Source organism: Colletotrichum destructivum, chromosome 3, assembly GCF_034447905.1.
Source record: "Colletotrichum destructivum chromosome 3, complete sequence".
NCBI classification, from domain to species: Eukaryota; Fungi; Ascomycota; class Sordariomycetes; order Glomerellales; family Glomerellaceae; genus Colletotrichum; species Colletotrichum destructivum.
The window spans coordinates 3013771-3041757 of NC_085898.1; the positions used below are offsets into that span (position 1 = coordinate 3013771).

General features: G+C 55.5%; 10 protein-coding genes across 10 annotated transcripts; 4 read left to right on the forward strand and 6 right to left on the reverse strand.

Annotated features, from left to right (window-relative positions):
• Nucleotides 1-735: 735 nt before the first annotated feature.
• Nucleotides 736-6672, forward strand: CDEST_05006 (uncharacterized protein). Its single transcript, XM_062921165.1, has 7 exons — nt 736-1342; nt 1398-1872; nt 1928-2224; nt 2268-2377; nt 2431-2498; nt 2559-4761; nt 4841-6672. The coding sequence occupies exons 2-6, from the start codon at nt 1543-1545 to the stop codon at nt 3125-3127; spliced, it is 1374 nt and encodes a 457-aa protein (XP_062777216.1). The 5' UTR covers nt 736-1342; nt 1398-1542; the 3' UTR covers nt 3128-4761; nt 4841-6672.
• CDEST_05007 (Putative FAD-binding domain, FAD/NAD(P)-binding domain superfamily) lies at nt 3532-5135 on the reverse strand. The gene is made up of 2 exons (XM_062921166.1): nt 4826-5135; nt 3532-4747 (listed from the first exon to the last, which is right to left on the reverse strand). Exons 1-2 carry the CDS (start codon nt 4982-4984, stop codon nt 3533-3535), a joined length of 1374 nt encoding a protein of 457 aa, XP_062777217.1. The 5' UTR covers nt 4985-5135; the 3' UTR covers nt 3532.
• CDEST_05008 (Putative DNA-directed RNA polymerase III subunit RPC4) lies at nt 5138-7393 on the reverse strand. The gene is made up of 2 exons (XM_062921167.1): nt 6797-7393; nt 5138-6744 (listed from the first exon to the last, which is right to left on the reverse strand). Exons 1-2 carry the CDS (start codon nt 7245-7247, stop codon nt 5567-5569), a joined length of 1629 nt encoding a protein of 542 aa, XP_062777218.1. The 5' UTR covers nt 7248-7393; the 3' UTR covers nt 5138-5566.
• A 176-nt stretch (nt 7394-7569) lies between these two features.
• CDEST_05009 (Putative urease accessory protein UreD) lies at nt 7570-9272 on the reverse strand. Its single transcript, XM_062921168.1, has one exon. The coding sequence runs from the start codon at nt 8690-8692 to the stop codon at nt 7703-7705; it is 990 nt and encodes a 329-aa protein (XP_062777219.1). The 5' UTR covers nt 8693-9272; the 3' UTR covers nt 7570-7702.
• Nucleotides 9273-9688: 416 nt separating this feature from the next.
• On the forward strand, nt 9689-13881 carry CDEST_05010 (Putative armadillo-like helical, stromalin conservative domain, cohesin subunit Scc3/SA). The gene is made up of 3 exons (XM_062921169.1): nt 9689-10248; nt 10307-10515; nt 10579-13881. The coding sequence occupies exons 1-3, from the start codon at nt 9855-9857 to the stop codon at nt 13459-13461; spliced, it is 3486 nt and encodes a 1161-aa protein (XP_062777220.1). The 5' UTR covers nt 9689-9854; the 3' UTR covers nt 13462-13881.
• A 1-nt stretch (nt 13882) lies between these two features.
• CDEST_05011 (Putative protection of telomeres protein) lies at nt 13883-16389 on the reverse strand. Its single transcript, XM_062921170.1, has 3 exons — nt 15863-16389; nt 15664-15800; nt 13883-15608 (listed from the first exon to the last, which is right to left on the reverse strand). The coding sequence occupies exons 1-3, from the start codon at nt 16014-16016 to the stop codon at nt 13884-13886; spliced, it is 2016 nt and encodes a 671-aa protein (XP_062777221.1). The 5' UTR covers nt 16017-16389; the 3' UTR covers nt 13883.
• Nucleotides 16390-16883: 494 nt separating this feature from the next.
• On the forward strand, nt 16884-20009 carry CDEST_05012 (Putative importin-alpha, importin-beta-binding domain, armadillo-like helical). Its single transcript, XM_062921171.1, has 3 exons — nt 16884-17484; nt 17767-18276; nt 18334-20009. The coding sequence occupies exons 1-3, from the start codon at nt 17251-17253 to the stop codon at nt 19243-19245; spliced, it is 1656 nt and encodes a 551-aa protein (XP_062777222.1). The 5' UTR covers nt 16884-17250; the 3' UTR covers nt 19246-20009.
• Nucleotides 20010-20431: 422 nt separating this feature from the next.
• On the forward strand, nt 20432-24255 carry CDEST_05013 (uncharacterized protein). The gene is made up of 6 exons (XM_062921172.1): nt 20432-21332; nt 21393-21652; nt 21708-21770; nt 21821-22333; nt 22389-22926; nt 22978-24255. Exons 1-6 carry the CDS (start codon nt 20672-20674, stop codon nt 24048-24050), a joined length of 3108 nt encoding a protein of 1035 aa, XP_062777223.1. The 5' UTR covers nt 20432-20671; the 3' UTR covers nt 24051-24255.
• Nucleotide 24256: 1 nt separating this feature from the next.
• Nucleotides 24257-25368, reverse strand: CDEST_05014 (Putative extradiol ring-cleavage dioxygenase, class III enzyme, subunit B). The gene is made up of 2 exons (XM_062921173.1): nt 25147-25368; nt 24257-25082 (listed from the first exon to the last, which is right to left on the reverse strand). Exons 1-2 carry the CDS (start codon nt 25303-25305, stop codon nt 24258-24260), a joined length of 984 nt encoding a protein of 327 aa, XP_062777224.1. The 5' UTR covers nt 25306-25368; the 3' UTR covers nt 24257.
• Nucleotides 25369-26007: 639 nt separating this feature from the next.
• CDEST_05015 (Putative aldehyde/histidinol dehydrogenase, aldehyde dehydrogenase) lies at nt 26008-27889 on the reverse strand. Its single transcript, XM_062921174.1, has 4 exons — nt 27328-27889; nt 26759-27267; nt 26596-26691; nt 26008-26543 (listed from the first exon to the last, which is right to left on the reverse strand). The coding sequence occupies exons 1-4, from the start codon at nt 27721-27723 to the stop codon at nt 26075-26077; spliced, it is 1470 nt and encodes a 489-aa protein (XP_062777225.1). The 5' UTR covers nt 27724-27889; the 3' UTR covers nt 26008-26074.
• Nucleotides 27890-27987: the final 98 nt, after the last annotated feature.

Genomic DNA, 27987 nt, shown 5'->3' on the forward strand with positions numbered 1-27987 from the left:
GGGGGTTTCTTGCCATTGTCGGATTCTCCAACACGGGCCGGCCCCTCGACGCACCCCTCCCCTTCATCGAGACTACTGGCTGCTGCTGTTTCGTTACCTTTTCTTCCACACACCGCCGCATATCTCGGCTCGTTGTATCCGGCAGCCTCCCTAGCCGACTTGTCGAGCTTCCCTTCATCTCATGTTACGCTGAATGTCTAGCGCGCTTTCCTCTTCACTGGCCAAGCCTCATGTCAGCCATCCGTTCTACATTGGTGCTGCTAGCACAGGATATCGTGTCGTCGTCGCCCAGGTTGATCCAAACCGCTGGGCCCTGGTCCAGGACCTGTCGACCATGTTTAGCGGAGCCCGATTTCCGTGTTACGCAGACGTGACGTTGGTCCAGATTCGACTATGAGCCCCAACGTGATAGGGCATCTCCGCCGGCGAGAAATGTCTGAGCTTCAGCAGCAAACAGAAACGATAGACCATGGCATATCCAGTGGCTTATGGACCTGTTGGCTTCCTGTTCTCGCGGCACTTCCCTGATCCCGCCTGCTACCATCACGCAACGGGGACTTTGCAAGCTCGAGGGATTTCTTGCCCATAAAGGATCTTGACCAACCTACCTAGGTAGCTCTCAGCGTTGGCATTGCCCCTCTGCAGCAGGCCCAGAAGAGCGGCGGCACAGCAACGGACGCCACTTTATCCTCGCCCATCCGACTCCCTCCCGCCCTCTCTGACCAGTCATGGCCACCGACCAAAGAGCTCTTACAGCCGCTAGACGGGCTGCGAAGAAGTCTTGGCTCACTCGTCACCACAGCTCGCTGTTCAGGGGTGGGCGCCTTCCGCCTCGATGCTTCCACCCTCCCGGGCCCCCGTACATGGCGCCTTGCCTGCAAACTGCAAGCCTCATCACGCATGCACGTGAGAGGACTATGTAAGTTGCACTGATGAACTCTTAGGACGGGAATGTGTCATCTAATATTTTGTACAAATCCTCTCTCTGGCACGCCATTCGGACTGGGACCACCAGGTAGCACACGACCCTGTTAACTGTCAGCCTTTTCTATAAGGGTACGATTCGTATCTGATCTCAAGTACGCATTGTGCAGAAGCATGGCATAGAAACGACCCCATTCGGTTGGTCCGCTTCGTTCCACCGCCTCTTATTACATATCCCATCATCCTCCATGCGGCCAGCCATAACTGGCACACCGGGGCCCCTCATCTCTCTCCACATGGTGACCCTGCCTTACCGGGACCCATCTTCAGGGCCTCGATTCTCGGCGACCCTCTGGGACCCGCCCTCGGGGAGTTGGCATTTCATCTGGGTTCTAGCCTACGAATGCACAAGGATCTGGTCAGAATGGATACTGAGATTTCTCGATGCTGTCCTTCGCGGCTGATGACTTTAGATGCCATGGTTCCCATGGCCCCGCATATGTAACGATCCAGATCTGCTGCCGCTTTCCTTCCTCCCTTTCACTTCCCTCCCTCTCACTTTGGCGATGCTCCTGCCACATTGTCACTCCCTAGATAATAACAGTACCACACAGCCATATGGCTGAGGTGGATTTATCAGAGAGCAATGGCGGTGCTCTCGTAGTCACGTCCATAACGCTCCTTGTTTTTACCTGGCTCTCTGTCGTTCTTAGATGCTACGTACGAGCTTTCATGACCAAGGGTTTCCAAATCGATGACTGGCTCATGGTTGTGGCCCAGGCAAGTTTTCCCCTTCGGCAATATAATCATGGTCACAGTGTATTGATTGATGCTCCATCTCAGATTGTTTTCACTCTCTCATGCTCTCTCATTCTCCTTGGCATAAACACTGGTTTGGGCCACCACAACAAAGCCCTCGGCGAGAGGAGCGAGGTATCGGCTCTGATGGTATGTTACTTCAAGCCCCACTCTTTCAATCTTGTTTGCCAACACTGCCATACAGTATCAGGCCTTGGCTACGGCCACATATGTCCTCGACATGCTCTTCATCAAGCTGAGCATCGGCCTTTTCCTACTGCGACTCTCCAACTCGAAGCTCTATAACTGGATCATCTATGTCAGTCTGGCTGTTGTGGCCGTTTGGAGTGTGGTGATCTTCTTCTGGAACATTTTCCAATGCTCTCCGATCGAAGCACAGTGGGATTATGCGATTCCGGACTCCAAGTGCGTGTCACCGGACGCCGTCGTGGCGGCAGCCTATTCCATCAGTGTCATGACCATTCTGAGCGATTGGCTATATGTGAGTTCTTATAGTCACTTATGCAGATATGTATGCGCCCGAGACGATGCTGACCTGTCTGGAGGCTCTTCTCCCCATTCCTATGATTTGGAGCGTCAAGATGACCAAGCAGGCCAAAGCGACGGTCATTGTGATCCTTGGACTTGGAATATTGTGAGCTCTTAACTTCGCCCAGGCCGTGCAAAACAGGCTTATGAAAACCACAGTGCCAGCATTGCTACCTTGATCCGACTCAAGTTCCTCGCCGATCTAAGCGATGTAACCGATATCCTATGTGCGGCATCTTGCCCGCCCCTGAGAAATCCTAGCAAGACGCATGCTAACTCAACCGCAGTCATGGGAACAGACGCCATGGTCTGGACTCTCGTCGAGCCTGGAGCTGCCATCGTCGCATCAAGTTTAGTCACCGTGCGGCCTCTACTACGAGCATGGAGGCTGAGCGGATTCACATCGACGGATCGAACGCCGGGTATGAGCGGTGCCATAAGCGAGGGCTTGAGGTCAGGGACGGCACGGACGGCGCTCCGGTCGGCACCGCGGCATGATCCGTACGGTGTCGACGATGGAGACACAGACCTGGAGCTCAACGGTATGGTCAAAGATGAGCCCAGGCCGCGGCCAACCCCCGAAAACGGATACCCGTCGCCGTTTGCGCAGGCTGGCTTAGAGCGAACGAGGGGGCAGTTCGACCCGGACTTCATGAAGCCGCCGACCCAGAAACGAGGCAGTCTGGCCAAAAGCGAAATGTATGTTATCGAAGGGGACAAAGCGAGCGACATCTGGCGGGGGGATAGGATAGGGTCTCCAAGCGCGTCCTCGGTCGACCTCGAGGGCCTCGACGGTCTCGATGCCCAGAGCCAACACAGCGGACGTGTTGGCCTTGGGGGTCGCAGAGATAGATGATGGCAGCTGAGTAAAGGTAAGGGGGGTAACGTGTCAGCACTGAAATCACATTTATATCATGTGTTTGCGGTTTTCCCGGGCTTCGAGGAGCATGTAGGCGGATTTACGAGAGAGAGGCGTCAGAGCAAGATCCCTCGCTATGCATGCACCCTGAGGTTTCCTGGACAAACAAATGGCCGACCATAGATCACATACCGGAAACCAAGCGGCTCGGCAGTACAGGGCAGGACAGAGTCACCTCGGAGACGGAGGGAATGATACTCAGGTATGTATCAAGGCACTTAGCAGCATTTATATTGAACCGCGCCGCTCGGTTTGGCGCGTAGGCCAGTCAGAATGGACGGGGGATCCAAAGCCACCCACATTTAGGCAACGCCAATACAACTAAAACATATTTGAACAGCCCTAATACGGGTCCCGGCGATAGGCCGTCTCCGCCTCAGCGTATGCATCATACGAGTAAAGAAAACCCTGGATCTCGGGGCACGTCCATCGCGACGGGAAGCCGGGCTGCGGCTCCTCTCCCGGCCTCAGCGACGCCATCATGACCTCGTCGCGGCGCTCCTGCTCTGGGCCGTCGGGCAAGTGGAAGTCGTCGCGCTGTCGGAAGGACTCCATGACAATACGCTGCCCGCGACCCATGCGGAGGCGTTGGTACATGGCCGCCGCCGCGGGGAGCTGCACATCCTTTGTCCCGCGCCCGCCGACCTTGCCGAGGAGGTAGCCCAGCACAGCACCGTCTTCCAGGGACGAGTTTGCGCCCTGTGCGAGATAGGGGAGCATCGGGTGGCAGCAGTCTCCGGCCATGAAGAAGAAACCGTCGGGGCTGGCCCATTGGTCGAGGGGCTCAACCCAGCAGAGCTTCCACTTATGGACGCTTTCAACCTGATCCAGGAGCTTGCGGAGGAGGGGGTCCCAATCGGAGAAGAGGGAGCGCATCTCCTCGACGTCACCGATGACCTTTGTCTCGCCCTCGGGGAGGTTGTCCGGGGATAGCAGGCCCAGATTGAGCATGCGGCCTTGTTTCACAGTGTAAGACACGCCGTGGGACCGCGGGCCGATCCAGAAGTGGACCGTTTCGGACTGTATAAAAGCCTCGAGCTCGGCTTTGTGGGGGCCTTTGAGGGAGTCGATCGGGATCGCGATCCGGAACGCCAGGTCGCCGGTGAGTGCCGGGGGCGAAGGTCGGTTAAGGAACTGGGCGCGGGTGGCTGACCACATGCCATCGGCGCAGACGACGACGTCGCCGGCGATCGTGGAGCCGGGTCTGGAAGCGGAGGCGATGGCGGTGGCGACATCGCGGTCTTCGTGGTCGAGGGTCACGGTGGCGCGCGCAAAATTCACGGAGCGGACGCGCGAGGAGAGCCGGAGCTCAACGCCGAGGGCGGTGCAGCGGTCAACGAGGGCACGCTGGAGCTCGACGCGGTGGAGCCCCCAAAAGGGGTGGCCGTAGCGGGACTGGATGGTTTCCTGGAGCCGCGGCTCGTGGGCGAGGAGACGGGCGCCGTCGTAGCGGTGGACAGAGAGGGTCGAGGGACGGGTCGCGAGGACGGAGAGGGATGGGCGCAAGCCCCAGGCGTCGAGGAGGCGGGTTGCGTTAGGTGTGAGTTGGAGGCCGGCCTGCGACAGCGATTATGAGCGGAGAAGACTCGATGGAGGAGGGTAATGGTTGAAGGGAAGGGCGACCGAACAACTTACACCGACTTCCTGGAGTTCCTTGACGGCTTCGAGGATCGTGACGCGGTGGGAAGGGTTGGCGAGCTTGGTAGAGAGGGCCGTGGCCAGGCCTGCGAGGCCGGCGCCGATGATGATGACATGAAGAGAATCCGAGGCGCCGGATCCTGCTTCTTCGCTCATGTTGGATCAACTCGGGTCGACCAACTCATGAAGGCAGGGTAGCGAAGTATGGGCAGATTGAGGTCACGAGAGCAGAGTTGGCTGATTGTGCGAGATGTGGTGCGCGAAGAGACGTGACATTGCTCCTCTGACCACCACGAACTCGAAGGGACCCCACCCTTCTCCCCTTCCCGAGAGGTTGGACCGACAAGACCTGTTCCGACAGGTCTGAAGTCACAACCCACAACCACAGGTAAAAGACGCTGTTGCTGCGGCTTTGGGGGCTGGGTTCACGGAGGGTCTCATATGCGGAGTGTGGGGAAGACCGACGGGACGACGCCGTCTCTCAGGTTCGTCCCAAAAAGTTTTTTGGCTGCAGTCCGAGCTAATGTCGTGTAGGGTATCTTTCTCTTTTGTCTATCCGCTGTCTCCCGGAAATTTAGCGTCAAAGCCACTCGCTCTGTCTTTCCATGTCCCCTTACCTCATCTGGCCCCCCAGTCTACACACAGCTGTGACATGTGTCGCCGATGGTGACCGCCTCGTTGCACGCATCCGCCGGATTGGCGCGCGCTGACCATCAACCCATCCAGCCCCCCAGTGCCCTACTCGTCAGGAACAACAAGATCTTCCGGGTCGACGTCCCATTCCTCCTCATCGCCCCAGGTGGGAGCGAGGACAAACCTGCCCATGATCTTGCCCATGCCGATGCTGTCGCCGCCGATGATGCCTTGCTTTGTCTTCTCATCCGACTCTTCCACGATCACTGCCGTGGTCAAGAAGTTCATGCCCGCAGCTGGGCTGAGCTCCAGGGTTCGTCCGCCCCAGTCCAACTCGACTTTGCCGGACTTGCGAACCTTGAGCTTGCCCATCATGCCGGCTTGGGAAACAAGTTGATTGATGTCGGTCAAGTCAATGTCTTTGTCCTCCTCGATCTTGGCCTTGATATTCTCTTCCGACCTGGTGAGGTCAACAGGCTCGCCAGGCTGATCCAGCATGACAATGTCGTCCGGCTCCGGCTTGACCTTGGGCGCAGTCGCAGGATGCAGGGGCGGGAGTAGGGGTGGGAACTGGAAGAGGTACAATCGGCCGTCCTTGTCCTGCACCGGCTCGGTCTCGGGTGCCTTGGAGTTCTCGTCCGGAACCGTGCCTAGTTCGCCCAACAGAAGTTGCATGTCGTGCGTGATCATTTCCACCTCGGGGTCGGCCGCTGGCTTCTTCGTCTTCGGCTCAGGCGTGATCTTCTCCTCGGCTTCGGGGGTCGAGGATTTCACCCTGGCGTCAAAGTCGACTGGCGCTATGTCCATGGCGCCTGGTTCGGCTCCGGGTTCTGCCTTGACCTGGACCATGCCTTTGGGTGCCGCATGCCAAACCTTGGTCTCTTCCTCCACCCGAGGAGCAACGCCCATCAAAGACTCGTTTCCGTCAACCCATAGACTTTCTTCTGCCTTGCCTTGTTCTTCCGCCTCGAGCTCGGCCGAGGTGGCAATGACCTTCTTCTCTTCTTTCTTGTCGATTCGCGCAATGCCCATGGGCCAGATATTATCGGGCTTCGAGCTGATGAGGGCTGCTGTCGCTTCGTCGTCTGAGTCTGGCTCGCGGTCAACCGCGTATCCGGCGAGCCTGTCGGCATTGATTCGGGCTTCGCGATGACCGGATGCCTCTCCAAACCCACCACCTTCTCTCTTGGCTCTGCCCCCTCCTCCGCCACCACCGAAAAAGCCGCCGCCGCCGCCGCCGCCACCACCACCTCCTCCCCAGCCTCCGCCTGATCTTCCGCCACCTAGGGAATGTTAGTCCTGCATATTCGGTCGTGAAGACACGATCAGACATACCCTCAATGTTTATTTGCGAGAAGGGGCCGCTGGCAACAGCAGTTCGTGACATGAATCCACCCCTGCCCATGGCATCTCCACGAGCTCTCCGGCTGCGACCTCGAGACCGAGCTTGCGCTCGAGCCTCAGCCTTTGCCCTCGCATTATCTTTTTCCAACTCTTGTCGAGCGATGGCGTCTCTCGCAGCCTCGTCTCTGCGCACGACCTTGGGGCGGAACCTGCCAACGGAGGTGCCCCTCGTCGGCGCTGGCCGGGGAGTTGCAGAGTCTCTGACAAGCCCCGCAGGCCCCGTAGCAGTGCCCAGTGCCGAAGGCGGTCTAGAAATCGGCGCGGGCGCCTCGGCGCTTGGTGTGACACTGGCAGATGTTCCTCTTCCCGCACCTCTGCCTCTTGTTCCTCGGCCGCGAGCCCTACCGGCGCCTTGAGCCGGGGTCGTTCCCTCGGGGGGCATGGTGGTTGACAGTAATAGGACGGGTGTAATGAATCGAAAGAAACGGTGTTCTAGTATAGCAGTCTCATGCAATTGGCCGTTCGCTGTCGTCGTAGGCTGGGAGGGTGGAGGTTGAGAATTTTGTCAAGTGTGGTTTATCGATGGAGATTCACAGGCGCCCGTGCCGTTTCGAGAAAAAGATGCTCGATTACCTTAGCGTGGTGGGGGACCGACCAAGCATCGGTGGGAAGCAAGGTACATACATTCCCAAGTGAGGGTGAGTATCCCTGTACCTTTTCTTTTTATTTAATTTTTTTTGCAACTGCACTTTAGGTAACTGCTAGGCAAAGTGGGGTTGAGTCACCCCCGCGGTGTTGCTCCCTTCTGACTGAAGATACATCCCACCCAGGTTTTGCGTGTATCTATATATATTTGTGAGGCATTACAATCATCTCTTCAGAATGCTTCTTGATTCCTCATCTGAGACACATCAACGACTGCTCCCCGTAAAGTGCTGCTACGCTGCCCTCTCGACTCAACATGTTGCCAATCCATAACCGCCCAGCTTCAACAGTGCTCGCTCCGAATTTCACAATGACGCATCCCCTGACTCTCGCCGCTGACCACAAGATGCCGTCCTTAGCCTCCATCTCTATGCGCTTCGCCCGCCATAACTCATCCTCCGTTGAGTTGCTCTCCTCCGTAGCCTTGGCCTCTGCTGATCTGAAATCCCTCGCGCCGAGCCGCGGCAAGACACCAAACTCGTCAAGGAAAAAGTTGCCTAGGGCGTGCATCTGCGGCCCTCGAAGGATCAATGTACCAAATAGCCCGTTTCCATGCATGGAGTCTCGCAATGACCTGCCGACCAAGCCTTGGCTGTTTCTGTCTAGAGTGACCGTGTCTCGCACAAGCAGACGGTTCTTGCCTTGCGGCCTTTCTCCTGATGACCAGACTTCGTTGCGGCCTGTCCACTTGATGAAGCTCCAGTCTTCGCCGCGTGCCGTTCTGCCCTGCGTCACCCAGTCCAGTAGACACAGAGATGCGCTGGGGGCAGCTGTGAATATTTGCATCTGCTCATAGACGCTCCCATCAAAGGGCTGTACCGGATCGGGCAACTGGCAAATGCCGGCATTGTCTTCGATGTGGACCTCGAGGGTCTGGCGCGTGACTATGTCGGGAGAAGCGGACTTAAATATCTTCGTGTGACCCTGCGTGACAACGCTGAGCTTCGATCCCGAGAGAGCGCGGATTGACAGGTTGACGCTATCGCCTCCGACGAGCCCGCCCCCGTACGATAACAGGAAGACTAGAACGCTCTTCTGGTCGGCTGCCGGGGTGGGTGAGATGAGTTTCAAAGGATACTGGTACGACATAGCCTTGAGACCCGAGAGGCCATTCGGCAGCAGCTGGGCCACAATCTCGCCCTCGCCGGCAACAGATGAAGACTTTGGAAACGGGGAGTTCATTGCTAGCCCTGGCGGTGCTGTTTGGATGTTGGTCGATGTGTCTCAGGGGTATATCCGTGTATGGCAAGCCATTCTTGACTGCGAATGGCTTCTCTTGATGACTGTACAGAATCAGAGGTGTCCTGGGAGATTGCGTCGTTGTTGTGAACAAAGTAGACGCGGATTGGGATGAACACGCACTCGGAACTGTCTAGCCAAACCGCCTTGCTGTTTGTTGGTTTGCGAGATAGCAATTCCTGGCAAAGAGATTGCTTGTATCCGTAGTAAAGTCCATTAGTGAACAAGAACAGTCTAGATGAGGAGTACGTACTGTGTGGCCGCCGGCGAGCCCACCCCGGCCTGGGCCTATGCGATGAGGACAGCAGATAAACCCCTACTATATCTGTACCTTAGCTCTCGGGTGGCTTTGAGTGACATCGGACCGCCGTTGTATCCGTGCTGCCTTAGTTGCTGTTGCTGTATGTTTTGATTGAGAACCCTGTTGGGAACATCGATGCATTTAAGAACCACTAGTCAATACCTTCCTTCTTTGTATTACAGCCAACATGGAACGCTGGCTGGCAGCTAGCTAGTCTTGGAACGTCAAATGTGCATGGATGCGAATTAGGCTCTCATGTAACAAGCAACGTTTTTGAGCTAGCTGAACCTCTGCCCAAGTGCGCTGTTCAAGTCTTCATGTGCCGATTCTAAGTGCCTGATTCGACTTAAGTGCTCTTCAGTATTATAGCCATCGAAATATTTAGGTAGGTAGGTAGATAGTTGACTGCGTTACAGAGTACAGATATTGACAGTGGTCACAGTGGTGATAAGGTGACCAAAGGATACGTACCTCCACCTGTCTGCCCGCGGTCTTCCATTTACTTCCCCACGTCGTCCACACAGTGCGTATTCGCCGATGTTTTGCGCGCTTCGCACAGTCCTCCAGGCAGGTACGCCATGCTACCACGTCGATCCACCCAAACCAGTCCATCCTCCCACTCACGAATTTGGAGAAGTCATCACCTAAACATCTTCGACACAGACGCACCGACTCAACGCGACAATTTCCCTCGTATGCGCCACTCCTCCGAACTCTCGCTCACCGGCGCGAACTAATCGTCGCGATTTTTGCGTTTGTCTACACTTTTGAGCGATTTTACTACACCACCTTGCGCGCGACACCATGGAGAGCGCGACAGCATCCCCCGAAGCCGAGTCGTCGCGTCGTCGATCCGGACGCGTCGTGCGAGCCCCCGAAAAGTTCAGCCCCGAACCAGTCACCGCCCCCAAGCGCAAGAGAGGCCCGGAACACGATGAGGACGATGAAGGGAACGAAGACGACGAACCCGAGACGGATGCCACGATGAGCGACGCCGACGAAAGTGGTGACGACCGCCCTCGCGCCAGGCCCAAGAAGCGATCGGGCGCATCGCAAGGGAATCGCGTGAAGAAGCCCGCCACCAAGAAACCAAAGACGAACGGGGTTACTACGTCTGGTCATTCTGCCAGTCTGCCATCTCGCCCAAAGAAGACGGTGAGGATTGCTGCCGCCGACAAGCAGGGGGAGGGCCTTTACTGTAAGCCAGCCGTCCTGGAATGTTGTCCTCGGCTCTGTCATCTGACACGTACCTACAGCCGATGTTTTTGCCTCGGGCTTGCCCTCAGATGAGGTTGCCGACAAATGGCAGACTAGATACCAAGCCAACGATGCTCTTGCCATCGTCGAACTTGTCAATCTTGTCTTGCAATGTTCGGGCTGCGATCTCGAGATCACCGAAGACGACGTCCGCGACCCTGATAATTGTCAGGCTCGCCTGACCGAGCTTCAGGATCTGTTCCAAGAGGTATAGATGCGCAACATACCACGAGCCTCTACCGTATGAATTGCAAGCGCTGATCCAGTGTAGGAGCAAGTCACGGAGTACCCCCTCATTTCCAGGGCGAAGAACACCAAAGCTTTCCGCGACCTCCTGACCGGGTTTTTCAGGAGTGTCGTACGTAGCGTTCACGAAACTGACGTTCTGTATAACGACGCGACCTTGATGGAAAATCTTGTTCGCTGGATAGCATCCATGTCGACTTCCTCACTCCGTCCGTTCCGACACACAGCAACCACTGTCATTCTCTCCCTAGTGCACGGCTTGATTGACGTCGCAAACACCCTTGATTCTCGGATTACTGCGATCGAGCAGCAGATCAATCAAGCCAAGAGGGGCAAGAACAAGGCGAAGCTAGCGGAAATGCAGCGCAATCTCGATGAGGCCAACAACAACAGAGAGCTGTGTGGCCATCACATCAAGGACTTTTTCGACACCACCTTTATTCACAGATACCGAGATATCGACCCGCGTATCCGGACAGAGTGTGTCGAGGCCTTGGGATCTTGGATCATTGGCCAGCCGACAGTCTTCATGCAGCCCGAGTATCTACGCTACCTGGGTTGGATGCTCTCGGACGTGGTCTCTTCAACCAGACAGGAAGTCCTCAGGCAACTGGCCCGTATCTTTAGGAAGGACATCCAGCCCCTGGGCCACTTCATCGACCGGTTCAGACCCCGTCTTATTGAGATTGCCACGAAGGATGCCGAGGTGTCTGTACGCGTCACGGCAATCTCTGTTATCAACGTTCTACGGGATGCAGGGATGTTGGAGCCAGACGAAGTTGACTCGATTGGCAAGCTCGTTTTTGACAGCGACTCCAGGATGAGGAAAGCAGTCGTCAACTTCTTTGTCTCGTGCGTCGAAGATTCCATCGAGAGCAAGATGGAGGAGCTCGGCGGCCAGGATGCACTGGACGAGCTTTTTGGCGAAATCGAGGACGACGACTATGACTCACCCCGCAGCACATGGGTCAACATCAAGTGCCTAGCGGAGAATCTTGCAGCGTTCGATGCGCAGGTTGAGGGCGAGCAGCAGGACACCAACCCTCACGGTCTTGCCGTTGCTGCTGATGTCACGCAGGCGAGCGTTCCTGACACTCGCATATCGCTCGCATCCCAAGCTCTTTTCGAAAAGGTACCCTATGTCAAGGAGTGGGAGGTGCTGGCAGGATTTCTGCTTTACGACCACACTGTCAGTTCCAAGTCCAGGTCCAAGTCAAATGGCGCCTCCACCGAGATTGCTTTTAAGAAAGCCGTCGGGCCCGAGGGGTCAGAGGAGGCTATCCTCCTGGAAGTCTTGGCCTCGGCGGTCAAGATGTCGATGCTCCAGACCACGGAGATTGAGAAGAACAAGAAGAAAAGCGGTCGCCCGGAAGTTACTGAGGCCCAGGAAGAGACAGCTCTGGAGCTGGCAACCGTGATCCCGCAACTTCTCAATAAGTTTGGGGCTGATCCTGCCACCGCCACCATAGTCTTGCGGATGGAGCACTTTTTGGACCTGGAGGTTTTCCAGGCATTACGACAAGATTCGACCAAGTATGAGAAGTTGCTGGACGAGATCAGCACGCAGTTCAACAGGCATGACGATAAGAGGGTTGTTTCCGAAGCTGCCGCTGCTCTCCTCCATTCTCGGCAGTATGACGAGCTTGAGGAGCTGACTGATGGAAGGCTCGCAGTTCTTTGGGAGAACGTCATCAACACGCTGCGAAGTTTCGACAAAACGTGCGAGCTCACCCTTCGCGGCAACCTGGAAGAGGAGCATTTGACTGCGCTCTCTACCGTGCTCATGAAGATCAGTGAGCTTGCTCGCATCTCCGATTGCGGTGAAGTCCTCGAAACTGAAGGTCGTGCTGCTGAATCCATGTCGTCTACCATCGACATCCTGGTTAACATCGTCCGCCGGGGTACTTTCAATGAGCCGAGCGATGTCGATGACTTGGAAGATGAGGTCACGTCCTTCGCCATCAAGGGCATCCAGTTCTACTTCATGTGGAAGGTGCGGAGCTTTCAGAAGTCTATTCAAAGCGAGATCGAAATACCCGATTCTGTTATGGACCAACTTGCCGTCCTGCGCAAAAAGTACGATACCGGACTGATCAAAACTTTATCGTCGCGCGCTATCATCGACGAGATTCGTATTTTCGCGACTGGCGCTCTTTGTGACATCCATGTTCTCTTCGGCTCCTTGCGAAACTGGACCGAAGAGTCTCGTGGGAACGCCAACTACAGGAAGCTCACGAGGCTGGCACATGAGCTCGAGCCCAAGCTCTTGCCTGAGCTCATCTCCATTTACGATGGTGTCGAGCGAAGCTTTGCCAAGCGAACGAAGAAGATCCTTAACGAGCCGGCTGAGGACGAAGAACCCATGGACGACGACGATTCCGACGAAGAGGAGGACGAAGATGAGGGCCTTAGTCAAGAGGAGAAGCTCGCCATTGAGCTTAAGTCTGAAAAGGCCCTCTGTGAGCTGGCTGCCAAGTTCGTGCTCGCCATCGTCCAAAAGGTCTTGGACCAAACAGGGCCCTACGCCGGAAAGCTTCGAAAGCGTCTTCTTCGAAATCAGGGCAGGCTTGGCAAAAATTTCGCCGAAGTGGTCGCTTACCTCGATCCGTCCAAGGTCCGGGAGCATTTGTATGGCAAGAAGCAGGCAGCACAAAGGGCGAAGACGTCAGCCAAGCCAGCCGCTGCGAAGCCCATGCGCAGCGAGGAGATTGTTGTCGACGACGACGACGACGATGATGACGAAGAGGAAGACATTTTTGCGGAAGCCGAACCTGAGCCGGAAGAGGGATCCAAGGAAGACCTCCGGCGGCGAGAATTGCTGGAGGAGGAAGAAGAAGAAGAAGAGCCCGACGTGGAAGAGGCTATTGCCAATAATGATGCAGACGATGACGACGTATTGGGCGACTAAAAGGGAGCTTTTCGACTTTGGACCGCTGGAGGACAACCGCACACAAGCACATGTTGACGTTCTTTGCTCTATTTATATAAGGATTCTTCTGGCTTCGAGAGACCATCTTATATTATTCCCCTGCGCTGTATGTTTGTTCGTTGGCGTGGGTCTGCAGACCGCCTTCAGACGTCGCTGCTGCTTGGAACGGAAGAGGAGCAACATTAGGCGGTGGCGGGGGATCGAGGGCGCCGGTCCCGGGAATGGCACATTTAACTCATGGCGTTAGAAAGGGTCCAAAAGACCGTTGGCTCTCATGGTAGCTAACGCGACACGATTTCACAAACCATCTCCGTTCTCTACAAGCCTTTTCACTGTACCTGCCGCGGCCCTGTTTTGCGCACGACGGTATCTTGTGTCCCCTACCAACTTGAGACCTGCCTCTAGGTGTCACAAATCTTTGTCCCGAAAAGCCCAAACATACGCTTCCATCGCTTGCCCTCGCCTGCATTCGCCTTGTCTGGATTCGACTCGTTTATTCGGACGCCGTATTGGCGGATGCAGCAGGTGAAGGGCCGGTTCAAAATGACTTCCTTTTCCTTCTTCGGTTCCTCATTGTCGGAGCTGTCCGGCGGCCGATCCCTCGCCGTCTTTTTGGCCATCTTGGCCTTCTGCTTTTTGCTGGTGTTTTCCAGCTCCTTTGCCTTCTTCTCTTCGAGATCTCCCCAGAGGATAAACATCTTCTCCCGTAGCCGCGTCAGTTCGTCGGGATTCACACGGAAGTCGCAGGCGTCGAGACTTGTCAGGAGCTGCGCATCCATATTGTCCACCACGACCCAGAAACTGTTTTCTTTCTGGCCGCTGGAGTCTTTGGCCGCGGCCGTGACATCTTGGAGGCGGAGGGCGAAGCGCCATTGCCAGATTCGGTCGCCGGCGTCCACGAAGCTGTCGATTGTGACTGCTTCCTCCTCCGGCTCCGAATCCGTGCCAGAGTAGTCCGAGAGGATATCGCATTCTGTTTGCTTGCGGACGCGGGCAAAGTCCTGGAGTCTGCGTGGGTAAAAGTCGATTACGCGTACGTTGGTGCGGTATTTGGCACAGGTGAAGGGGAGGTCGAGGAGAAGGGGGCCGCCTTGATGAGCGGTCGCGTACTTTGCTGGTTCCAGAATGACAGACACAGGAACTGCCGGCTGCTCGGGGTATTCAGCAACAACCTGCTGGTTGAGGTCGGAAGACGTTTTTGCAGAGGTTTCACCACGAGTTGCCTTCTCCGCAGCTTGGGCCCTTTGTATAGCGCGCCTCTGCTTTGCGTTTAGGCGTTTGTCCTCTGGCTGGTCCGCCGCTGGCCGCTTCTTGCTCGTTTTCTGGGCTGATTGCAGTTCTGTGCGTTGAGCCTTTTCCTCTTTTTCATAGTCCCTCTTTCTTCTGATGGCGTTTTTCAGGCTTGGGTGGATTTGCTCGGAATCCTGTGATAGATCCAGAACGTCGACGTAAACCTTGTTGGGAAAGGCATTCTGATCTTGGCGGAGGTAACCCTCGAGGTTGCGGCCGTTTGTGCCAAACTTGAATTGAATGTTGAGTAGATGAACCCAAGACCCGTTCTTGACGCGCTGCCTGATGACAGTTGCATGAGGCTCCCAGCAAGTGATCTGAAGAGTCCTCTTCCCGAAGGGACCGATCCATTTTGGTGTACCGGCTTTGCCGGAAGTATAGCCATAGGGGTCACCGTCTCTAGAGTTGTTGTCGACCTGACCATCTCTTCTGTAGTTGAAAAAGCCTGAGTTCTCAGTGTAGTCTGAGACATAGAGTCGGATCTTGTCGTTATAGTCATACGGTTCTTGGATAACTTGCGCGATAACGTCATGAAAGGTGCCGTCTTTGACATCCTTTAATTCGCAAAGCTTATCCTTGACATTGAGGGAGCGTGTGGCCTGAATGTTGAACTGTTCAATGTCAGGGATGTAGGTCTTGTCGACATTGTGGAAGAACCAAGAAATGTATTGCTCGTCTTTCAGGGAGGGCTTGCGACTTGAATCCTGCTTGGAGGGCATCAAGGGATTCGATGCTGGCTGTGCAGGACTGGGGGGGGTTTTGGCTGCTGGGTACACGTGAATGGCCGTGGTGTAGTTTGTAATGAGAGACAGAGGATCGCTACGATATCTTTGGCACTGCTACATGTATCAGTCAAATGGACATGTTGGTAAAAGTCAAGGTCTGCCTCACTTTCGCCTGGTGGATGACAATAATATCCCCTGCCCCGACTTCGAACATCTGGCTTGAGGGTCTGAAAATGTCCAATGCAATGTCCCTGTTCTCACCCGAGACCGACATGTCGAAGAGTCGTATTCTAGCCTTGTAGTCTGGTAATGTCAGCTCCCATGTCAGGCTAATCCATGGTCCGCCATGAGGCCCTGCAACATACCGCCACCCTTGGTGGGGATGGGTTTTTGAAAGTCCACGACAATGCCGATAACGTTGAGAAAACCTCCCGCGGTTACTTTTTCGTCAAGGATATCTACTATTTTAGCATAGCCCTGTGGAAGATCCATGGCTGTTCCAACACCGGACCCTGCCATGGTGGTTTACTTATTCGGGCGTGTAAGTTGTGGTATGGGCCCGGGTGAGACTCCGGACCAACAGATGGACAACGCCGTTAGGAATCGCGAAAAGGAAAAAGGGGCTTCAGGCAAACGCCATTTGAGGTCGATTCAAAGAGGTTCAAAGGACGCGAATTGGCGTTGGCTAGATCGTTCAAGACATCAGTTGTCGACGCGTCTGTAAAGTTCGGAGACGCGTTGAGCTCCCTCAGCCCCTTCCATGTGTGAGACGCTTCTTTGCGGGAAGGAGCATGTGCTTTGTCCTACAAACTAAAGCTGCAGCGAGGGTTTGCCAGTTCCGAGACTGACACCTGGCAGCCGCTGTCAGGGAGAAGATATGTGGTCAGTGAAACCAAGGACGTGGAAGCCTGGGCAAACTTCAAACATCAAAGGAAAGAGCCGATGTGGGGAGAAGTACCTTGCTAGCGGCTCATGACATAATCCCTCCAAAAATTATGCTAAATCAAGCAGGATGGGGCAAAATCTCTTATGGGGGTACTTGACTCACTATTGCATGAAGCCACCCCTTCTTGACTCGACTAGTGAATATGAGAATACAAAGACATAAGAGACAGATAGAGCGCAAGAGAGAGAGAGAGATACATACCGACCGATAACCAAGTCAGATGTCTAACTCGTACAAAGGTCACTCACTAGGTACTAATACTCTCCCCTCCCCGCTTCTCTTCCGACAATAGCAGTCCAAGAAGCAAAAACGAGAAGAAGGAAAAGTTCGCTTGCAGCCACCTGCACCTACACTTACCACCTACCGAGGACAGTACCGTAGCTTGTACCTCCCAGTAGCCCACACGGCAAGGCAGGACGCAAGTCATCGGTACGTATCGGTCCCCATTGGGCTCAAGAAAGGGCCCTGCACTTTTCCATTTCTAAGACCCGCTCTCTCGCTTCATTCCCCGACTTTCCTTTCCTTCGTCTCCCCCCATCAATAAATTTCCCACCCCTCCGTCTGCAACAACTTTTCTCCCAAGCGATCTGACAACCGGATCAGGAATTTTTCTTGTTGACATCGCGCAACTCTACCTTCCTTTTTCTACTGCGCAATACGATTCAGGGAGCTTCTCTCGACGGAGACGCTTCTTCACTTGACGCCTTCCCAATTTGGCCACCACCAAAACATTACCTTTCCCCCTCCTCCTGACGGACGGCCAGAAAACACTGTCTAGCACCAACATCAACCGACACGACAGCAACCATGGCTGATCGTTACATTCCCGAGCATCGCCGCACCAACTTCAAGGCGAAGAGCACCTTCAAGCCCGAGGAGCTCCGCCGCCGCAGAGAGGAGCAGCAGGTCGAGATCCGCAAGGCGAAGCGTGAGGAGAACTTGGCCAAGCGCCGCGGTATTGGCACGGGCGAGAACAGACCTGGTGCTTCCCTCGGAGCCGCTCCCGACAGCGACGATGATACCGCTCCCACTGAGTCCCAGGTGAGTTTGCTTTACTTTTGCGCCGATGCCGAACCCAGCTCGCCTTTGTTGGAACCCCGCCAACACTGCTGCGCCCTTCGTCTTGTTTTCCCCTCCTGTTGCTAGGGGCGCCTTGCTGCTGCCCCACTTCCCTTTTTTGCTTGAGTTGGTTCAGCCCTCTCTCTCATGAGGTCTCGATTGCGCTTCATCTCGCAACGAAAACCCGCCCACCAGCGTAGTCCCGATTCTGCCCATTTGTAACAATTGCGAGACAACTCAAGAACAAATGCTAATCAGTCTTAGCTCAACGAGGACCTCCCTCAGATGGTCCAGGGTGTCTTCTCGGACCAGATCGACCTTCAGATCCAAGCAACCACCAAATTCCGGAAGCTGTTGTCCAAGGAGCGCAACCCTCCCATCGAGGAAGTTATCAAGACCGGAGTCGTCAGTCGTTTTGTCGAGTTCCTGCGATCCCCCCATACGCTTGTTCAGTTCGAGGCTGCCTGGGCATTGACCAACATCGCTTCTGGCTCCGCCACGCAAACCCAGGTTGTCATCGAAGCTGGTGCTGTCCCTATTTTCGTCGAGCTTCTGGCCAGCCCCGAGCCTGACGTGCGGGAACAAGCCGTGTGGGCCTTGGGCAACATCGCCGGTGACAGCCCTCACTGCCGCGACTATGTTCTTAGCTGCGGTGCCTTGAAGCCTCTCCTGGCCCTTCTCGGCGACAGCCGAAAGCTCAGCATGCTACGCAACGCCACCTGGACCCTCAGCAATTTCTGCAGAGGCAAGACCCCTCAGCCCGACTGGAACACTGTAAGCCAGAACACCTCTGTTGACTTGGTCGTCACCACAATCTAACGTAGTTTGTAGATTGCGCCCGCGCTCCCTGTGCTTTCCAAGCTCGTCTACTCTCTGGATGACGAGGTGCTTATCGACGCCTGCTGGGCCATCTCCTACCTCTCCGACGGATCCAACGATAAGATCCAGGCTGTTATCGAGGCTGGTATTCCCCGCCGCTTGGTTGAGCTCCTCATGCACGCCTCCACATCTGTCCAGACGCCTGCCCTCCGTTCCGTTGGTAACATTGTTACCGGTGACGATGTCCAGACCCAGGTGATCATCAACTGTGGTGCCTTGCCCTGCCTACTGTCGCTCCTCAGCTCCAACAAGGATGGCATTCGCAAGGAAGCTTGCTGGACGATTTCCAACATCACGGCCGGTAACTCGGCCCAGATCCAATCGGTCATCGATGCCAACATCATCCCGCCCCTCATTCACCTTCTCTCTAACGGCGACCTGAAGACCCGCAAGGAGGCGTGCTGGGCCATTAGCAACGCGACTTCAGGCGGTCTGCAGAAGCCTGAGCAAATCCGCTACCTCGTCTCCCAGGGCTGCATCAAGCCTTTGTGCGATCTCCTGGCCTGCCCCGACAACAAGATCATCCAGGTCGCTCTGGACGGGTTGGAGAACATCCTCAAGGTCGGCGACCTGGACAAGCAGGCCGCTGGTGAGGGCCCCGACTCCATTAACCGCTACGCCCTGTTCATTGAGGAGTGTGGTGGAATGGAGAAGATCCACGAATGCCAGACCAACGCCAACGAGGAGATTTACATGAAGGCCTACAACATCATCGAGAAGTACTTTTCTGATGAGGAGGAGAATGCTGACGAGGGCATGGCCCAGGGCACCGGACCCAACGGCACTTTTGGATTCGGCACCAACGCAGCTCCCCAGCAGGGTGGCTTCAGCTTTGCCAACGGCGGCGACTCGATGGACATGTAAAAGAAAAGAAGAAAAAAAAGCCCTTGATCAAACTGTTAACGACGCCCGGCGTGCTCTTCGCTGATCCAGCAATTCGCCGACCTTGGATCAAACCCCAAAGCAGTCCCTTTCCCCCCCATTACCCCCAACCCACAGCACCAAACTGTCACCTTATCCCCTAGTCTGTCAGCAAGGCATCGCACATCTTGGTGTGCTGACAGACACACAACACCCCCCCCCCCCACATACACTCACACAACACGTGCAATCGGCGTTCTCTAATATGGCTTGATGGAAATGATGGAAAGATATTCCCACTTGGGAGACGACAGGTCCTTTGGTAGCTTCAAAGCTCCAGCCTGGAAGAGGAGAAAGAGGAACGCTGGTACGGGCCGAAGGACAAGACTCAGCAGGCACGGGTGACAGACCTGCAGCTTCAGGGCTACAGGTCGGGGTCTAGCTGGTCGACAGTGCCGCATGTGGCCATTGAGGCGGACGGACTTGTACACCACACGGGAGACTGGCCATAGCGCCCAATGCCATGTCATGGATGCAACGGCTGTACAGGAGACGAGTTTGATTGATGCTAGTGCATCTCGACTCTGTAGATGGAACAGGCTTACATGACTTTGCTGCTGGAACCAAGTGGTATCCGGCTTTACAGCGTTCACGGCCAATGTTCCACCATCCGTGGAAGACAATGTCAAGTTGAATGAACAGTTAAAGCAATTTGCAGCGAGCCATCCAGTCCTGACTTTCGCCCATGACCGTTCGGTATCGTTTGCCCTATGTTCGTGTGATGGACGCCTCTTGACATTTGACGTAAGCTGGGCCACTGATTGTGGAGAGCCGTTCTTTTGTCAGATTTCGGTCTGTATGAGACTACCAGCACGGCAAGCTAAATCGTGATAGTTAGTACGCTCGCTTCATGAAATTAAGAGCTGTTGTTGTGTGGGCGGTGATGAACTTCTTCCGATGCTTCTAGCAGGCCCAGGCGGCCAAGGAAACCAGGCGTGGTCCTTGCCTACCTTAACTACCCAGGTAAGGTAGGTAAGTATGGATACACCACCTAGGTACCTCTATGCCTACTTAGGTACCTAAGCTAGGGGCCTAAAATGTCTTAGCAACAGGCTTGCACCCCTCCCTCCACTATGGTGGATAAGCTACCTAGGAAAGAGCAACATAACCGACCTCGGGCAAGTGGAAATGCAAATGCAAGGCTGCTGGTCGTGATTGCGCTCGGCTAGCCATTCGACATAATCAAAGCCCAACAAAAGATCAAAACAACTGTCCCACGGACTCGTACTCTACACGAATTCGCAGAGAGTATGCTTGGAGGCTACATCAACTAGCCAGGCTTGATGCGCCCAGCAGCTTGACCGACAGCAGCAACGCCCGCCAAAACGTTGAAATATCGCCAGCTTGTCGCCTTCGGACCGTCAACGCCATGGACGGTCGCGTAATTCGAGGCGTACAGCGCGCTGCGCTCGAGCAATGGTCCGAATTCATAGCCAAGAGTCTCGCTCATCGCCTAGACCCCGACAAGTTCGAGACCTATGTGCCATTTCTTCAGGCCAAACACCCATTGCCTCCCGTCGCCGTCGCCGACCTCTTCCTCCGACCGCAGCCTCACAACCACGAGAGCCTCGACCCTCGAGTCCCGCGCTATCTTCAAGTTCTCTCCAATCTGAATTACATCGATACGCCTTCGATCCTCAAAGCTCTCTTCCGATATTCGACATCTCGAGCGCACTCTCGAGACACTGCGCAACCAGCCGATGGCGATGTTCAACGGCCAAACATGTTGCACTGGGGGAGCTCGTATGCGGCGGAAGAGGTTATGTTCTACAGACTTACCAAGTCTGTGGCGCAGGGAACGGCTATACAGAACACAGGGAGCGGTCTTGAGATAGCGAGCATCATGGCCAAGTGGATTGCTCTCTTCACGGATGCCGCGACGGCCTTCACGGTCGACGTCATGGGCCAGCTCCACAACAGCCAAGTGAGAGAGGAGATGGAATCGGCTCGTGCTGCATTTGTGGCTCTACTTTTGGGGGTGTGCGAGAACCAAGTCGTTCTCAAGGCGATGAGCAAACCCGAGGCTCAAGGTAGGCGCACCCATGTACCTTACTGTATGCGGCTTGCGAATGTCCAGCTGACTTGACAAGGTACCAGAAAGGCCCTGTCCGAAAGCCTTGCAAACTTTGTACCGACCATCATGCAAAGTGCTGGTCCGATCGCGACCCGTCTCGATATGTTCCGAACAAGCACACTAGCAGGTTTTGAGCCCGTCGACGAACAGAAGAACAAGTCGAATGCCGAGATCGAAGACCTCTTCGACTCAACTGTGGCGCTGGAGAACTTTGTCATATCCGAGTTACCCATTGTCAACTCAAGAGCCGGTCTATACATTTACCTCAACGCTGCGGTTAGCTCACTGCCACTGTCAAGAATACTGGAGATGCTGACGAGACGCGGGACAGCTTGTTGGGCGGCCATTGATCGATGACCACGCCATATTCAACTACTTGAACAACCGATACCAGGTACGCCGTATGATTTGCTTCCTTAAAGGTGTGGCTGCTGATGGTTTCAGGGTGACGTTCAAACAACGACGGTTGACCTCATCCTCGCGTCGTTCGACGTGCTGGCCAACGCTGCGTCGCGCAACGAAGGCCACCAGGCTGCTCATCTTTTGCGTTCTTTCCTAATGAACAAACTGCCCATCCTCATCGAAAGTCTCAGTAAGCACATGTACGGCCCGGTGAATGCCGAATACTGCATCACGGAAGCTCTTGGCCGCGTCGACACAACCACGTTCCCTACTTTATCTTCAATGTTCGATGAGACGCGGAGCAACAATCCCTTTACGGATTCTGTGAGGGAAGAGTTCTGTTGGGCATGTTGCCTGCATGGGCTGGTACGAGAAAGTAGCATTGAGACTCTTCTCGGGGAGACTCCCTATCAGTCACTTCCCGCTGGTGGCAGGTACCTGAAGGAAAACCTGGTTGCCGAATGCCTGGCAGACCCGGAGCGAATGCAGGCCCTCATTGGGGAGCTGGACAACAAGGACGGGAATGCCGGCGCTGTGTGTCAGGCCTTGACCGAGGTGCGTGTTGTCCTTGCCGCCTGTAGATTGTGACCGATGCTGACCATACTCGTAGGTACTGGGACAGCTCTGCAGGAACAAGGAGACGATGTCTCTGAAGCTGCTATGCAGCCAGCTCGCTCAGAAACCGCTGTCTCTAGACGTCATGTTGATGTTTGAGAAGCCTGCGACCATTCTTCATCCGCTGTGCGACCTTCTGGACAGCTGGAAGTATGACGAGGACCAAGGAGAGTACCAGCCTGTGTACGAGGAGTTCGGTTCGATACTGCTCCTGGTCATGGCTTTCGCGTATCGCTATGGCCTGTCGGCTTCAGACATGGGAGTCACGTCCTCCGACTCGTTTGTTGCAAGGCTACTTGGCCAGGGACACCAAAGCCGCCCGTTTGATGAACTGTCCGACCAGGAAAAGGGACATCTCAATGGATGGATACACGGTCTTTTCGATTCTGAAGCAGGAGGACTGGGCGACGAGCTGATGTCCTCTTGCCCGCCGCAAGATTTCTACTTGTTGGTATCGACTCTGTTCCAGAACATCGTTCTCGCCTTTAGCACCGGTCACTTGGCCGAGGAAAGCCTCAGGGGAGGCATTGAATGTGAGACGGGCACATTTTTCCAAGGTGACTTTGACGCTAACTCGACCACAGATCTTGTCGACACCTTTCTTCTGCCGTCTCTTGTTGTGGCCATTGCCTACCTTGCCAACTCATTGTGGGTTGAGCGTTCTGACTGTCAAAAGGCAATTGTGAGGGTCTTGAGCTCCGTTTTGGCACCTACTTCTATATCCAACGAGGCACAAGCTATGCTCACTTCTGTCATGAACATTGTCGCCAAACCGCTGGAACACTCGCTCAGGGCATACCAACGATCAGACCCCAAGAGTCAAGAAGTCGAACCCCTTTTGAAGGCAATCAAGGACAGCATTCCCCTGTCCCGGCGGACAGGAGCAGCCGACCACACCGAGTTGGACGCTTGGTCTCTCGGTGGGTTTTCCAACTCTATCCGTCAAACACTACAGCAGTTGGTGCAGTGGAGCATCCACCCAACGATGGACAGGATGCCTCCTGCATACACCCATCGACAGATGCTTGTGGCACTGAAACTCCTCGGTGCAAAACGACTCCTGCAGCTCCTTTACGAAGACATCAGGCAGCAGACAGACACGGGCAGCGGAAGTATCATCTACGATGTAGTGACAGCAATAGTCTGCGCGCCCGACGTTGTCAATACACCGTCGAATCCCGTCAACTTCCTCGATAACTCAGGCAATGTGCCTGTCCCCACCCAGAGGAAGTTGACGTTGCGTGAGGTTTTGAAATCGGATGCCGAGGACTGTAAGAGGTTGCAGAAGACGGACATGAACCTGGCCGAAATTGTCGTTAGGCTATACCGCAAGGTGGAGTCCCAGATGGCCGTTTCCCAGGCTCAAGCCATACAGGCAGACACAATGCTGCAGAGCGACCTCGGGCTGAGCTTGGATCCTGGCGCAGGCTCACTCGATGATGCCATGGCGGCTGCAACCGCCAACGTTGTACAGGGCGACGGCATGTCTGTGGATAACGTCAGTCTTGACCTTGGTCTGGGCGGAGTTGGTGGCGATCTGGGCCTAGGGGGCTCGTCGAACAATGGCGGGGGTTCCTTGGACCTGGGAGCTGATGACATCTTCAGTGGGCTCGGGGCCGGCGACGACTTTCAGTGGGACAATATGGACCTATCGTAGCATAGGTGCGACTTGTTCTTTCATTTTTTCACTGAGACGATAGACCTGGTGTGAGTGCTTGTTGGCGCAAGGGGGATTGGAATAAATGAAAACGTAAGAGAGGCCCCGGGCCTCTATAGGATAGCATGTTACATTACATCTGATACCAACAAAACCCCTTTCGACTTCTCCCTCCTTCCTGGTCTTACTGCCTGCCTGACAATCCTGTCATTTCGCCTCCGGCCAGGTACCGATGAAGAATTGCGAATTGCACATATTGGTCAGTTCCCAGTCCTCGGCGCCCATTTCGGCCTTCATGTCCACGTCGCCTCTGCCTCCACACAGCCCGCCGACGAACATGGCGGCCATGAAATGATCGTCAGTCGCATGCGCCTCGCGATACATTGGATGCTTCATCAGGCTCGTCACCTTTCGCCGGAGGAGCGGTCCGCCGCAAGGCTTCTTACCGCGGATGGGCTTGCCGTAGACGGCCATGTCGACGGGCACGTCCTCCTCGTAGGCCGGGCACAGGGTATCGATGACCTCCTGGCGAAAGTCCAGCGCCCACGGCTCCGGCGGGCTCGGCTGGGCGAAATTATCGCGGTAGCGGAGCATGGGCGCCCAGTTGTTCCGGTAGAGGTTGTGCACCGCCCCGCCAGAGCCGATGAAGAGCGTCTTGTGCTTCGCGGCCCTCAGGGGTCGAAGGGCGGCGCCGACAGCAACGTGGAAGTGCGGGTCGTACAAGTCGTTCATGGAGATGAGCGTGGTGGGCGGGCAACCGGCCGGGAACATGCGGATGAGAATGAGGTAGGTGTCGTGGATCCAGTCGAAGGTCGGGTCCGTCTTAGAAGTGATGCCGGCGGCGGTGAGGTGTGCCTGGATCGTCGGGATGTAGCTGAGGTCCGGATTGAGCTTGTAAGGGTGGTATTTCTCAGGGTTGACGTAGGCAACGGGCGATTTGGCGGGCTTGGGATGTGCAGAGATGAGAATCTCGCCCGGGGCGTTTGTAGCCCAGTGTGCACCCTGGTTGAAAGTGTGCGTGAGCGACATTTTCTGGTGAAAAGGAGTGCGTTGTTTGTGTTCTGTTGGGGGGGGGGGGTTAGGATGAGTTACTCACCATCATGACGATGTGCTCGATCCCCTGGGCAAGAGCTTCATCGCCGCATTTCTTCCAGTAGGTGGCCGAGTTGCTCTCCTCACCGAGCATCATTGTCGAACCGTGAGAAAAGAAGAAAACCGGATTCATGGGACCCTCATCTTTGCCTCCGACCGCCATTGTGCGATTGTTGTGATGTGTGAAGTCCGGTGGTTAGAAAGGGGGGGGGATTTGGGTTCAAGATTAAGCGAACGTTGTAGTTGAGCTTGAGTATCTATCTATCTACCTCGATAAACCTATTTCAAAGAAGGGGAAAACTTTCCCTTCCCGAATGCTCTGGACCAAAGGAGATGAGGTTGGATACTGGTGTAAGTGGACGCCCGGCGGAGACCACAGCTCTGCCAGCACACATTGCCACAAGACAACTGAAGACGGCCCCATCGGCGAAACGGGGGGGTTCTCTGAGGTGGCGAGCATGCCAGGCACTGGGTCGTTCCAAGGGCCGATCAGCGGGGGTGGGCTTCGACCTGGGGTAAAATGGAGCCGGCGGGGCCGGAACGGGGAACCATAATCCACCCGCCACTTTCCGAGCGGAGCCGGAGCCGGAGCCGGGGGAGTTTGCCTACACGATTTCGAGAACGGCAAAACTCGCCATAATTGCTGCATTGAGAAGCTGGCGCTGGGATTGGTCTGCCGTACTCAAAATTTCTGTAGTAAGGAGATTCGTGTCAGCGGCGGACGAAAAGCCCGTTAACCCATCCGCGTAGGAGACCTGTAGCACTTCAGGAACATTGCCTGCGAAGGAACCGCCAATCGGAAGTCTGCATCACATTATGGAGTCCCGTTGAAATGCAGACACGAAGCCTGCTGCTGCTGCTACACATGAAAGGATATGGGCATTGAATCTATTATACACTCTACTGAAAATTACCGACAAAGAAGGAAAGCCTCAACCCCTGATCTTAAGCACGTAATCAAACACTCTCCGTCCGCCGATCCACGTCCCGTAGGCGAGGCTTGGTAGCACGACGCTCATAATCAGACTAGCACCCAACACAAACCCCTGTTCGAAGAATCCCAACCTGCTGTTCCCGGGTTGTTTCGTCGGCCGCAGTGGTGTGAGGGCCAGTGCGTGAAGGCTGTGTGCGGTGACGCCACCGGAGCTGGGGCCGGCGAGAAGCTGCTCGACTTTCGCGAGCGCACCGGTGGGCCGCTCGACAAACTGCGGGCGGGGGACGGAGAACATTTCTTTGCTGTAGCGGAACTCAAAGGCCGAATCGTGCTGGGTCGGCGCCGCGGGCCCGAGGAGAAGGTTGGAGGGGATCTGGTTGATTAGGGAGATGTGTGCGGGCAGGTGTTGGGAGAGGTACTTCGCCGCCTCAGGGCTGGCGAAGAGGTAAACGGCCAGTAGCGGATTTCTGTGTCATGTCAGGAGTGAATATTGACCGTTGGTTGTGGGATCCGACTTACTCGAACTCCCGGGTGTAAATGGAATCCACAAGTCCCGAGGACGTTGCGATGGGCAAGAAGCGGCCGCTGATCTTGATGTTCAGCAGAGAAGCGTTCCTATCACTGTTAGCATCCCATCTACAAGTGCATGACCAGGGGAAAGGGGGGTGGAACTCAAACACACTTGTCCTTGATATCAACCAGCTTAAAGTCCTTGGAACCAAAGCTCGAAACCAACCTCCTATCCTCGGCCTCCTGCACAGCACTCCTCGTCTTGTCGCTCGAGGTGTCGCTGGCGCGCCTGGTGGAGGCCTCACGCGCGAACGTGAGCGTAGCGTGCTTGGAGCACGCCTCGAAGAAGTCCCTCTTGACGTACTCGTTGACGAGGACCAGGTCCGGCGCATAGGGAGACTGGCCGCCAAAGCCGAAGCGCGCCGTCGTGATGGCCTTGGCGGCGGCCTCGACATCGGCCGTGCGGTCAACGATGGCGACGGTGCGGGCGGCGTTGGCCGAGACGAGGTTGTGTGCGCGTGCTGCCGGGAGGGGGCAGGTGTTGGTCTGGTCTACAAGAATAGCCTGTTCGAGAAGGGATGCATCTTTGATCTCCTTGGTGATGCAGAAGGCATTTTGGTTGATGGCGCGTGGGAGCACGGCACGAAGGACGGTGTCCAGTTGCAAAAGAGTGTTCTCGAGCTGGAGGTCATCAGCCCTTTTCTTTCTCTGGAGCATCTCGTCTCACGCCATTAAGCATACCTCGAGAGCCACAACAGAACCAGCAGCGATGGCTGCAGCAAGAGGACTCAGGATGGAGAACAGTCTGGTGTAAGTGGTCGGCCTGATAACCACCAGGCCAGCACCAGTTCTCCTGCCTGGATTGTCCCTACCGTGAGCTACGAGATACTCCGTCTCGAGCTCCTTAGCAAAGTCGAGCGACTCGTAAAAGTGCCGAATGGCTTCGAGCGCTAGGAAGTGTTCGGCCTCGATCTCCGTCTTCGAGGCACCGGTATCCTTCTCCTGAGCCGCGATCAGGGCCGCCGACTCCTTGCGCAGCGCGTCGTGGAGGCTGATGAGATTATCCTGGCGGAAGCGAATGACCTCAGCGCGCCCATCGACGACTGTGTCGAGCAGTTTCTCGATTGCAGAATTCATTGAGAGGAGGACACGAAACTTAGGAGCGAATAAGATGCGGATTGGGCAAAAAGGAGGGCGGTTGGAAGGAAGCAGTGGGAACCTGGGGATGGAGAAGTGTGGTGCGGTGCGACGCGAAGCTACACCTATCTAGATGATATGAGCTCGGTCCTGCCCAACGTTTACTGGATTCTTGATGAGACCCGATGGACCGTAGATAGTAACCCTTCGTCTGAGTTACTGAAGGCGGCGCCGGGTAGGGGGCGGAATGTGGGGGAACAGGGG